Source organism: Thalassophryne amazonica, chromosome 8 (genome assembly GCF_902500255.1).
Source record: "Thalassophryne amazonica chromosome 8, fThaAma1.1, whole genome shotgun sequence".
Classification (NCBI taxonomy): Eukaryota; Metazoa; Chordata; class Actinopteri; order Batrachoidiformes; family Batrachoididae; genus Thalassophryne; species Thalassophryne amazonica.
This window is the reverse complement of record NC_047110.1, coordinates 30,599,821-30,613,411: the sequence shown is the minus strand read 5'-3', so window position 1 is coordinate 30,613,411 and position 13,591 is coordinate 30,599,821. Positions and strand designations below refer to the sequence as shown.

The following is a 13,591-nucleotide window of genomic DNA, read 5'->3' as shown; positions in this document are numbered from 1 at the left end:
CTGTGAGGCAACAGTGCCAACCACTTAAGTTGGTTCCACTCCTCCAGCCAATGCAAAGGAGTCGGTATTGGGTTATTTGGTCACGTGACTTTTAGTCAGGATTCTGACATTTTGCTGATTGGCTGAGACACGCCGCTCTCTGATTGGCTGCAGTCTTTGTTTACAACGTAGTGCTGGTACCACAGACTCTGCAGGAGTGGAACCAACTTACATTTTCTGTGGTTACGCCACAGCCAATCACAGAGCGTGGCGTGATAGCCGATAGCGGCCGACGTATCAGACGGACCAATCACAGCCATGTTTTCAAAAACACGCTACCAGTCTCTTTGTATAAGAGACTGTGGTACCAGTGCTAGCCAACCACTAAGCTACCAGCATGCAACTGTGCAATCCTTTTTATAACATGAAGTTTCATGTTAAAATAAGAAGTCTCATATTATAACGTGATAATCAGCGTCGTGTTACAAGATTATGTTTATATAGTACATTGTAATACCATGAAAAACAAGAAAAGTTTGACATTGTAACGTGATCAGCCTCAGGTTTTAAGAGTTTAAGATTATAAGAGTCGTAATAACTTGAAAATATCTCTTTATATCATTATGAAAAGTTTAACGTTATGAGACTGAACAAAATTTTTAAAGGTGTGGCAGCAATACACTTTCATATAAAACATAAACATGTTGCGGCGGACGTGATAAAAACAGGTGGAGCGCGCCGCTGCGTGAACGCGCTTGGCTCAGCGCGCATGCGTCATGAAGTTTCCTTCCAGGAAGTGGACAGAAGACACATCCTGAGCCGACGTAGTGGTGTCTACGGCGTTTAGAGCAACTATTTAACAGCCTGCAACGTTTTCAAAATGTCGGCATATGATAACAACCCGTTCGCAGAACCAAACAACGAAAACCCTTTTGAAGTAAGTCCGCCTTCTAACATTTTGTTGAATTTTTGAGACTCTAAACCGAACTACCTGTTAAACGGATTGTAAGGCGGGTATCTTGCGCTCCCTCTGCAGCCATTGGGTAACATAGCTTGACTGACAGACCTTCAGCCAATCGGTGGGATGAATTTGAAAAGGGGCGGGCCGAGGCAGCAGGCTGAGTTGTAGGAAGTTAAACTGTTGCCAACTTGGAATGTGTGTCACAGCTTTGCGAAGCTGCTTTTAATCTTTGAAAAGTCATTCTTTAACATGATGATGACGATTTAACGGCCAACAACTATTGCCTTGTTACATGCTATTTGAATCCGTTGATCCTGTTGATCTTGTTCTCAGTAAAATAAGATATATATATATATATATACACAACAAAAATATAAACACAACACTTTTGGTTTTGCTCCCATTTTGTATGAGCTGAACTCATAGATCTAAAACGTTTTCCACATACACAGTATCACCATTTCCCTCAAATATTGTTCACAAACCAGTCTAAATCTGTGATAGTGAGCACTTCTCCTTTGCTGAGATAATCCATCCCACCTCACAGGTGTGCCATATCAAGATGCTGATTAGACACCATGATTAGTGCACAGGTGTGCCTTAGACTGTCCACAATAAAAGGCCACTCTGAAAGGTGCAGTTTTATCACACAGCACAATGCCACAGATGTCGCAAGATTTGAGGGAGCGTGCAGTTGGCATGCTGACAGCAGGAATGTCAACCAGCGCTGTTGCTCGTGTATTGAATGTTCATTTCTCTACCATAAGCCGTCTCCAAAGGCGTTTCAGAGAATTTGGCAATACATCCAACCAGCCTCACAACCGCAGACCATGTGTAACCACACCAGCCCAGGACCTCCACATCCAGCATGTTCACCTCCAAGATCGTCTGAGACCAGCCACTCGGACAGCTGCTGAAACAATCGGTTTGCATAACCAAAGAATTTCTGCACAAACTGTCAGAAACCATCTCAGGGAAGCTCATCTGCATGCTCGTCGTCCTCATCAGGGTCTCAACCTGACTCCAGTTTGTCGTCGTAACCGACTTGAGTGGGCAAATGCTCACATTCGCTGGTGTTTGGCACGTTGGAGAGGTGTTCTCTTCACGGATGAATCCCGGTTCACACTGTCCAGGGCAGATGGCAGACAGCGTGTGTGGCGTCGTGTGGGTGAGCGGTTTTCTGATGTCAGTGTTGTGGATCGAGTGGCCCATGGTGGCAGTGGGGTTATGGTATGGGCAGGCATCTGTTATGGACGAAGAACACAGGTGCATTTTATTGATGGCATTTTGAATGCACAGAGATACCGTGATGAGATCCTGAGGCCCATTGTTGTGCCATACATCCAAGAACATCACCTCATGTTGCAGTAGGATAATGCACGGCCCCATGTTGCAAGGATCTGTACACAATTCTTGGAAGCTGAAAATGTCCCAGTTCTTGCATGGCCAGCATACTCACCGGACATGTCACCCATTGAGCATGTTTGGGATGCTCTGGACCGGCGTATACGACAGCGTGGACCAGTTCCTGCCAATATCCAGCAACTTCGCACAGCCATTGAAGAGGAGTGGACCAACATTCCACAGGCCACAATTGACAACCTGATCAACTCTATGCGAAGGAGATGTGTTGCACTGCATGAGGCAAATGGTGGTCACACCAGATACTGACTGGTATCCCCCCAATAAAACAAAACTGCACCTTTCAGAGTGGCCTTTTATTGTGGGCAGTCTAAGGCTCACCTGTGCACTAATCATGGTGTCTAATCAGCATCTTGGTATGGCACACCTGTGAGGTGGGATGGATTATCTCAGCAAAGGAGAAGTGCTCACTATCACAGATTTAGACTGGTTTGTGAACAATATTTGAGGGAAATGGTGATATTGTGTATGTGGAAAAAGTTTTAGATCTTTGAGTTCATCTCATACAAAATGGGAGCAAAACCAAAAGTGTTGCGTTTATATTTTTGTTGAGTGTATGTATGTCATTAGCACCACATTGACAACAGTCCCAGGAGAACCATGTGTTCAGGTCTTGTCATTTTGATAGAATGTATTAATAGTTTTTTTTTTTTTTTTATCATTCCCTATAATCGCGCTGTTGCATTCTTTAAATGTTTAAATAATGTGACCTGGTTGCCATCCAGGATCCAAGCAGTCTGTGGTGTCATGGATGCGTCAAAGCACAGGACCAGTACACGGTCTCAGACTAATCCTGTTTTGATTATTTATGTTTGAGTAAAGTCATACAGTTTTCCATCTGAATATATACTGTCAAATGCCATCATCTGAAAACTTTTAACTGTTTTATTATTTTCAGTATTAGACACATACAAACAGAGGATCTACAGGAGCACAACCGTCATGACAAAAATTGTCACCAATATTATTAGAATTATTTATTTATTTTTGGTGCTCACCAAGACGGGAATGTGCACACAGGCATATATCATACTGATCAAGACAATATAATGTTGACATTTTAGAGTACTATGAAACAAACAATGTGATTGAGCACACACAGACCTCATACTGGCTATTGCTGTTTAATGCAAAATTCATAATTTGGTATGTTTGCATTCTCCACCTCCATTGTTGATGTGGCCGCTCGTAGCTGTGGTCACAAGGTCTCTGGTGCCTGTCGCGGTGGCAATTCCCGAACCCGGTGGTGAACGCCGGAAGTAAGGGATGCCGTCAAGCTGAAGAAGGAGTTCTACTTGTCTTTGTTGGTAGGTGGGACCCCGGAGGCAGCTGATAGGTACCGGCAGGCCAAGCGTGCCGCAGCCCGTGCAGTCGCAGAGGCAAAAATTCGGGTCTGGGAGGAGTTCGGGGAGGCCATGGAGGAGGACTATCGGTCGGCCTCGAAGAAATTCTAGCAAACCGTCCGACGCCTCAGGAGGCGGAAGCAGCTCAATCCCATCGTCACGTCTTCCGAAGAGGAAGCAGAGACTGGGGACTCAGAGGCAGACTCATCCATTACCCAGGCCGAAGTCACCGAGGTGGTTAGAAAGCTCCTCGGTGGCAAGGCTCCTGGGGTGGATGAAATCCGTCCCGAGTACCTTAAGTCTCTGAATGTTGTGGGACTGTCTTGGCTGACACGCCTCTGCAACATCACGTAGCAGTCGGGGACAGTGCCTCTGGATTGGCAGACCAGGGTGGTGGTCCCTCTGTTTAAGAATGCGGACCGGAGGGTGTATTCCAACTACAGGGGGATCACACTCCTCAGCCTCCCTGGTAAGATCTATTCCAGAGTACTGGAGAGGAGAATTCGACTGATAGTCGTACCTCAGATTCAGGAGGAGCAGTGTGGTTTTCGTCCTGGTCGCGGCACACTGGACCAGCTCTACAGGCTCCACCGGGTGCTCGAGGGTTCATGGGAGTTCACCCAACCAGTCCACATGTGCTTTGTGGATCTGGAGAAGGCGTTCGACCGTGTCCCTCGGGGCACCCTGTGGGGGGTGCTCCGGGAGTACGGGGTCCAGGGTCCTTTGCTTTGGGCTATCCGGTCCCTGTACGACCGCAGCAGGAGCTTGGTTCGCATTGCCAGTAGTAAGTCAGACCTGTTTCCAGTGCACGTTGGCTTCGCCAGGGCTGCCCTTTGTCACCGGTTCTGTTCATTATCTTTTTGGACAGAATTTCTAGGCACAGCCAGGGTGTAGAGGGGGTCTGGTTTGGGAACCACAGAATCTTGTCTCTGCTGTTTGCGGACGATGTCTTTCTGTAGGTTTATCAAATCAGGACCTTCAGTGTGCACTGGGGTGGTTTGCAGCCGAGTGTGAGGCATCCAGGATGAAAATCAGCACCTCCAAATCCGAGACCATGGTTCTCGACCGGAAAAGGGTGCTTTGCCCTCTTCAGGTCGGTGGAGTGTCCTTGCCTCAAGTGGAGGAGTTTAAGTATCTCGGGGTCTTGTTCACGAGTGAGGGACGGATGGAGCGTGAGATCGATAGATGGATCGGTGCAGCATTTGCAGTGATGCGGTCACTGTATTGGACCATCGTGGTGAAGAGAGAGCTGAGTAGGGGGGCAAAGCTCTCGATTTACCGATTGACCTACGTTCCGATCCTCACCTATGGTCATGAGATTTGGCTTATGACCAAAAGAACAAGATTGCGAGTACAAGTGGCCGAGATGAGTTTCCTCTGCAGGGTGGCTGGGCGCTCCCTTAGAGATAGGGTGAGGAGCTCGGTCACTCGGGAGGAGCTCGGAGTCGAGCCGCTGCTCCTCCACGTCGAAAGGAGCCAGTTGAGGTTGCTCGGGTATCTTTTCCGGATGCCCCCTGGACGCCTCGCTGGAGAGGTGTTCCGGGCACATCCCATCGGGAGGAGGCCCCAGGGAAGTCCCAGGACACGCTGGAGGGACTACGTCTCTCAGCTGGCTTGGGAATGCCTTGGGGTTCCCCCGGAGGAGCTGGGGGAGGTGTGTGGATTGGGAGGTCTGGACGGCTTTGCTTCAGCTGCTGCCCCTGTGACCCGACTTCAGATAAAGCGGAAGAAAATGGATGGATGGATGGTATGTTTGCATTTTATGCAAAATAAAATTGCATCGTTTTTCCTCTTTACTACTCATTCTATCTGCTCTTTCTAGCGCTGAAACAATTCGAATAATTCGATTACAAAAAATGATTGAGGCAAATTCTTTGCCTCGAGGCTTCGTTTAAAGCTGTAGTACATACACCAGTCCTGTATGTGGCACTGTAACGCTTCCACCAAAAACACAGAAGACCATAGCGCTAATCAATGTAGCACGCAATGCTACAAGTTTGCAAAGCCACACGCTGAGTAAAATAAAGCCTTTTAAGAGAAAGGGTCCTCGTGGATTATCTGAAATGGATTTATTGCGCATTTAAAATGAAGCAGTGTGTTTGAATATATTTAAAAAAAAAACACATTTTGCTCCACTGGCCGTTCTCCACCTCCGCAGATGAAGCGAAAGGACGCGCACTTTAAATGAGTCATGTTTAATGATTTAAAAAAAGCTTTAATTCAGATTTGGTAAGAGTTTTTATCAACAGGTTTTGTGGAAACGCTGCAATCCACAGATGTTTTTCAAAGGCTGTGTTATTCGCCAAGTATCCGCAGAAAACAAAGAATTTGACTTTGGTTTGAGCTACACTCTGTACGGCATGTATAAATATACACTAAACACTGAATAAATCACAGTCATAAAAAGTGCAAATGAAATATGCAATAGTATCCCTTGGGCTGCTCCCTTGTTTGCACTCGGGGTCGCCACAGCAAATCCAAGGTGGATCTGCATGTTGAATTGGCACAGGTTTTACGCCGGATGCCCTTCCTGATGCAACTCCACATTACATGGAGAAATGTGACGGGTGGGATTTGAACCTGGAACCTTCTGCACTGAAACCAAGCGCATTCACCACTTGGCCACCACCCCTGCTGCAAATGAAATATGCAATAAGAAAGAAAAAAAGAATGCACTGTCCGCAGACTGAAGATTTCACAGACTGCCTGGGCTTATGGTTTGGCAAAGCTCTACAACTCTTAATATGAAAAAATTAATAACCCGGCAAAACAGAGAGAGGGAACAACCTAAACTTAAAAATCTGCATGATTGCACAGCAACATTGTGCCACTGCTTTAGGGAGAGCCCTGCCACTACTGATATTGTTTAAAAACACAAAGGTACTTTTTATCCGATTACTCGATTAATCGATAGAATATTCAATTCCAAAAATATTCGATAGCTGCAGCCCTAGTTCTTTCATTCTAGTTTTTACCATTCTGTTATGTATTTTGTCCCATATCTACCCAAATCCTTTACATCATATTTCTGTAGCAGTTGTTTGTCTCCAAGTGACAGCTTATAAATATGTGTTAAAGTCATGTCTGGCAATGTAGACTTGACCAAAAAAAAAAGATAAAACAAAAAACAACCACCTCTGGAACCCATGTCTGAATAATCCTCCAAATGTCATTTGGTTATGTCTGTGATATCAACCTGTTTGCTGACCACATTTAACAAGTGTTGTCCTGAGATTGTATTGCAGAAGGCAAAACTGTGATGTCAATCAGACATTTGTGCACAATTTCTAACATTTGCTGATTGACTATCAAACTGCTTTATCTCACGGTAAGAGCTGTTGTGTAACTTTCCTCAAGTTTACACAGCAGTGCACAATTAACCCTGACGTCACTGGTGACTGTTGTTTGCGTGTCTGGGTGTGGACGTATCTGAATAAGTAGCCCATTCATGTGGACACCAGGATAGTGTGGGGCAGTGTGATTGTGCGTAACATGAAGGGATTGTCATAGAAGTTCTTTTACATAATTTTTACAGCAGTATCAAACCTTTATTACCATGAGTTGTGACACCCCTTACCAAAAAGTAGTATATGCAAGTATGTTTCAAGTATACTTCTAGTTTACTTTTTATATACTTATCAGTACTATTTTTTGGTAAGGGACACAGAGCCAATCAAACACACCAGTATTTTCTTTATAGGCATTTCTTTTTGCAGTACTTTTTACTTTTTACAGCATAAGAGATATAATAAAATTTAACTGTGCAGTGACAAAAGGATTAAAAGAAATATGAAAAATAATTTTTTTAAGACTCCCATAGCTCATTTCTGAAAAGTTACTATATTATCATGTGTACAGTTGTATGTAAAAGTTTGGGCACCCCTGATGATTTCCATGATTTTCCTTTGTAAATCATTGGTTGTTTGGATCAGCAATTTCAGTTAAATATATCATATAGTAGACAAACACAGTGATATTTGAGAAGTGAAATGAAGTTTATAGGATTTACAGAAAGTGTACAACAATTCTTTAAACAAAATTAGGCAGGTGCATAAATTTGGGCACTCCAACAGAAAAAAATATATCTATTTAGTAGGTTTGCAGAAATGACAGCCTCTAAGTGCTTCCTATAGCTTCCCATGAGAGTCTGGATTCTGGTTAACGGCATTTTGGACCATTCTTCTTTACAAAACATCTCCAGTTCAGTCAGGTTTGTTGGTTTCCGAGCATGGACAGCCTGCTTAAAATCACACCACAGATTTTCATTAAGATTCAGGTCTGGGGACTGAGATGGCCATTCCAGAATGTTGTACTTGTTCCTCTGCATGAATGCCTTAGGAGATTTTGAGCAGTGTTTAGGGTTGCTGTCTTGTTGAAAGATCCAGCCCCGACGCAACTTCAGCTTTGTCACTGATTCATGAACATTGTTCTCAAGAATCTGCTGATATTGACTGGAATCCATGTGACCCTCAACTTTAACAGGATTTCCAGTACCTGCGCTGGCCACACAGCCCCACAGCATAATGGAACCACCTCCAAATTTTACTGTAGGTAACAAGCATTTTTCTTGGAATGCTGTGCCCCTTTTCAGCCATGCATTCCGCCCCTTGTTATTTCCAAATAACTCAATTTTAGTTTTATCAGTCTACAGCACCTCATTCCAAATTGAAGCTGGCTTGTCCAAATGTGCTTTAGCATACCTCAAGCGATTCTGTTTGTGGTGTGTATGCAGAAAAGGCTTCCTCTGCATTACAGCATCTCCTTGTGCAAAGTGCGCTGTATAGTTGAACAATGCGCAGAGACGCTATCTGGAGCAAGATCATGTTGTAGGACTTTGGAGCAGGTCGATGGGTTGACTGACTGTTCTCATCATCCTTCAGCTTATCTGAGATTTTTCTTGGCCTGCCACTTCGGGCCTTAACTAGTACTGTGCCTGTGGTCTTCCATTTCCTCACAGTGGAAACTGACAGCTGAAATCTCTGAGATAGGTTTTTGTATCCTTCCCCTAAACCGTGATGTTGAACAATCTTTGTTTTCAGGTCATTTGAGAGTTGTTTAGAGGCTCCCATGTTGCCACTTATTAGAAGAGATGCAAAGAGGAGAAACATTTGCAAATGGCCCCCTTAAATACCCTTTCTCATGATTGGATTCACCTGTGTAAGGAGGTCAAGAGTCAGTGAGCTTACCAAACCGATTTTGTGGTCCAGTAGTGCTAAATGTATTCAGATCAATAAAATGACAACTCCAGACTCCCATTAGAAGCTATAGGAAGCATTTTTATAGGCTGTTATTTGTGCAAAAGGTGGAACTACAAAATATTGATGTATTTTTTTTTTCTGTTGGGGTGCCTAAATGTATGCACCTGCCCAATTTTGTTTAAATAATTATTGCACACTTTCTGTAAATACCAGAAACTTCATTTCACTTCTCAAAATACCAGTGTATTTGTCTGCTATATCATGTATTTAACTGAAAGTTCTGATCCAGACAACCAATGATTTATAAAGGAAAATCATAAAAATTATCAGGGGTGCCCAAACCCTTGCATATGTTCACCAAATATGGTGTGCTGATAGCTTACGTCACTGGGCTCCTTACAGGGATAATTAAAGTGTTTTATTGCAATTTTTTTTATTCTTCTATACTGCTTCATCTGTGGGGAGCAATGCTGTGGCTATAAATATATGGGCAAATAGGTGGGGCACAGGCAAGACCACATGTGACCTGGTTGGGATGAACAAAACATGAGTTGTTGATCAAAGCAACCGCATTCCTGAGGAGGTGGGTATCTCTGCTAACCCACCTACTCAGATTCTCTAATTTCACCTCATATTATCACAAGCCTTGCACAACACCCCACCCGACACACACACACACACACACACACACACACACACACACACACACACACACACACACACACACACACACACACACACACACACACACAGTTTCTCAATAGTTCAGGATTACGGCTGCACTTCAGAATCACAAAAACTCCTGATATGCGAAGTGAAAATGGCTGTAACTGCCACCACCTTAATTGAAGTGATTAAAAAAAATTCTGAATACATTTTGTAGTGCAGCAGTAAATCGTGCTCCATATGTTCATGATACTCCATTTTTACAAAGTTCATAGACTGCACAGTTTATTTTACGTATTAAAATATTTCTTTAGGTGTTTTTAGTAAGACTGATTTTTTTGTTTTTCTTCATTCTTTTTGTGTTTGAGTCTCATGCTTGTGCGCTGTATGTGCACAAAATGATTAGCCCCTGTGAAATTTAACATTTTCTTCAAAATTTTTACCAAGTGCTTTTTTTTTTTCTTCAACACAGCATTTCTAAACATCCTAATTTTATTTTGGATGCTTACATTATGTTACTTTGCACACAGAAACAAAATAACAAAATCGAAAACTGTGAGGGTCCAGATGATCTGCCCCCCTAATCATTAACTGTGTGTCCTTTTTCTTGGAGAACAGCCTGCAGTTTTTTTTTTTTTAGTCCCCCTGGTATGAAAAATGGAGGGATATAGTGATCAACATGTCCATCCGCCTGTTTTCACCTGTTAACACAATATCTCAACAAGTAGTTCAGAATGTGCTTTGGTGATCCCCCGACACCAGTCGATTATGGTGACCTTTGAGTCAATTTTAAGGTTAAAGTGAGATATTCAACATGTTGTCATTACCACCCTTGTTTGAGCGATATCTCAAGAGCCAGTTGACAAATTTCATTCATATTTAGCATAAGGGTGTACTTAGGTGATCCCCTGACATTACATGTATTACAGATTTGTGTGGACCGGGGGATATGTCATCTCCTGATGTCTCTTATTTACAAAGTTGAGTAGGATTGAGCCATTTTCACCCTTGTTACAGGTAAATGGGGCAACCCCATTGGTACCAGTGGCTGCGCTGAATGACCAGTAGCGTGTTACCTCAGGGGTAGTCAGTCATTTGGTAATATGCATATTATCACATCGTTTGACTTGGGCCCATTTTACCAGAGTTATGGCCCATGTTTAACAAATCTAGACTCCGTCAGTTGCCTGCATTCTGAAATCAAATGCTCTCACATTTTAGTAGGAATTTTGGGCAACTTGGTGCAAATCTTTGTGATAAGTTGATAATATACATATTGTAATATTGTACAAGATTGACACATTTTGGCAGAGTTATGGCCCTTGGTTAACAAAACTAGACACTGCCAGTTTCATGAATTGGTGTCTGCATTCTGAAATCAACTATCACATATGTTGAAATGTTATCAGAATGTAGCAAGCACTTGTACCAAAGCAGCATTTGCCAGTGGGAGATATTGTGCTCTCAGAGCACTCTTGTGAAAGTTCTAAACTCATTTGCCTTGTTAGTAATGTGGTAATTTCTACCAGAAACACTTTGGTTAGGATTGGACATGAATTATATGAAGATAATGCTTTCCTTACAGTATTGTTCATGCTCCTGTTCTTCAGTCTGTTATCTGCTTATTTATTTGTGCTCTACTCCTTCTTATAGTAATAAGTTGAAGTGTTTATTAATGTTGAGTGCAGCTTAATGTCCAGAGAGAGTTCTGTGACAGGAGCGTCTCAGGTTTAATTCTTGTGAAACTCCAAAACCCTTCCTACTCTGTATTCAAGTTTCTCTGAAGATGGCACTCTACCTGAAGTTAATCCAGCACTTCTGACCTTTCCATGGGCAAAGACAAGATGTACTTGGAGTATTACAGACATGAGTCGGTGGTATTAGGAAATGAACGCAACACAGTTAACCCCTCATTAGGATGCTGTTCTTGTACTGATACTGTGGCCTCACTGCATGATGATTTCTTGATTGATGCTGATTTATTTTGTTGTTGATATTCCAGGACCCCTCTGTCACACAAGCGACCATCTCCACAGTAGAACCAGTTGACAAATACAACCCATTCCCGGCCCATCCAACAGTAAGACATCATTAACTTATTTAAAAGGTTTTACAGACTGTACCTCTGCTTTTAAAAGTGTAAGAGGACAATTACCTTCTCTTTCTGTGTCTTTGTCTTGGTCTCCTTGATTTAGGCTTCAGCTCTTTTTTATGTCTGTTTCTTGATTTCTTGTACTTCTCTAACTGTTCATCGTTCAAAGTGTGCCTTATTTTAATCTCCTTATTCTTGGCCACATTGGTGGGGGCTGGGTATAAATTGAATACGTTCACAGTAACGGTATATATAGCGATATAAACTTAAGTGTAAAAATTATAATGTAAGTGTTTCTGAATGGGTCCCTTAGCAAAGGTAAATTGATAAAATATAAATAAAAAACAAAAACAGATATAATGTAATTTTGAGAAGATTTATTGTCCAGCCCTCACAACTATAGCCACAATTTGCCAGAAGGTACATATAAGATGCAAACCGAGATTTAATGTTTTGGTGAAAGAATTAAAGTATTTATTGTTGGGTCAGTGGCTGAAGTTTCATCTTGTGAACACTAGATGGCACACCTGCTCTGAATACATGAAGGGCTTTCAGGATGGTCATGGTGCGCTTTTCCTTATTTACAAAACTCAACATGAAACCACCAAAAAAATTTCTAAAAATACTTAATTTACTAATATTTGAAGTCAGTCTGGGTAAATAGTCATTCTCTGGCTGATTTTGTGTTTCTGTTGTGGTTAAAAAAATCCTTGCATTATTTAATGTGGTGCTTTCTCAAATGTTTGATTCAGGTGGTGACGGAGCCTCTGCGCCCGCTGAAATAAATAAACAACGGCTTTGCAAATATTGCATGTCGCTATCTTGATTTTGCGGTGTTCAGTCACAGAACTACTAAGTGTGGAAGACGCTCAGACGCCCCCCCCCCCCCCACACACACACACACACACAGCAGTGGTTCACACACTGATGCTTCACAGAGGAGTTTTCCTGGATCGAAAAACTCCACGGGAGTTATCGCGATTCGTCGTGGAGTTCAAATCTCTACCGTCAGCCATATTTATACCGTGAACCGGTTAAACCGGATATATCGTGCACCCCTAGTAGGAATCACACTCTCCATCACCTGTCTGTCCATCTACCCATGGGTCTTGTAAGTGCAGCTCCTTCTGAAGCAGTTGGTGAATACATGAATACATGCAACACCATATGAGTGAAATAATTCTGGTCTGACCTCTTTAAGAGAGAGAACTGGACTTTTGTATTCACTTGATACATCATATGAGATTGCCTTCTGAAGCACAAGTCCTCCTAAATGGTTCATGTATTTCACTGAAGATGTGCATGAAAGAAAATAAATCTGATGTCTTCAAGGGGAGATGATTGGGATTATACATTATAAACATTATATGTGCGTATGAAATAGGCCTGTTGGGCTCTTCAATACAGAGGTTGACCGCTTTTATTAATGTTTACATGTTTGTTTGTTTGTTTGTTTTTTCTCCCCAGGAAGGCCTAGCCTCTCATACCATTCCAGCCTCTACCACCCCCTACCAGCCTGCTGTATTACAGCCTACTGCAGAACCCAGTCCACAAGTGAGTGACAACTTACCGAGTCCTCTTGCTTGTGTTAGCCTGTTGAGACTCAAAAATGTCACCATGCTGGCCTACACAGAGCATCAAAAACTACGGGTGCACTTCTGATTTTTAAAATGCCTGTATCAGCTGTTTTACACAGATTTAATGATGAAGAATTGTTGTATGGAATAAACAAAAATAGATATGCAGAAAGTTGAAGGAGAGGTTTTTTTTTTTTTTTAGGTTCAGTAATTCTCAATACATGAAGATCCAAATATTGGACAAACTTTGAACATTGGTACATGGTGTGTATTGGTGATCTCTTTTGGGTGTTTAAAAATAGTATTTTGATGGTCAAGGGGACATGATTATTCAGATTTTGATTTGAAAAATC

The 13,591-nt window shown here is 42.5% G+C and overlaps 1 protein-coding gene across 1 annotated transcript in view; it reads left to right on the top strand.

Annotated features, from left to right (window-relative positions):
• The first annotated feature begins 758 nt into the window (after positions 1 to 758).
• The window catches only part of scamp2 (secretory carrier membrane protein 2), a 58,512-nt gene continuing 45,679 nt past the window's right edge, over positions 759 to 13,591 (top strand). The window contains exons 1-3 of the mRNA XM_034175932.1: positions 759 to 916; positions 11,572 to 11,649; positions 13,129 to 13,215. Of these exons, the coding sequence (XP_034031823.1) occupies positions 860 to 916; positions 11,572 to 11,649; positions 13,129 to 13,215 (222 nt within the window). The 5' untranslated portion in view covers positions 759 to 859. The remainder of the gene's footprint in view (positions 917 to 11,571; positions 11,650 to 13,128; positions 13,216 to 13,591) is intronic.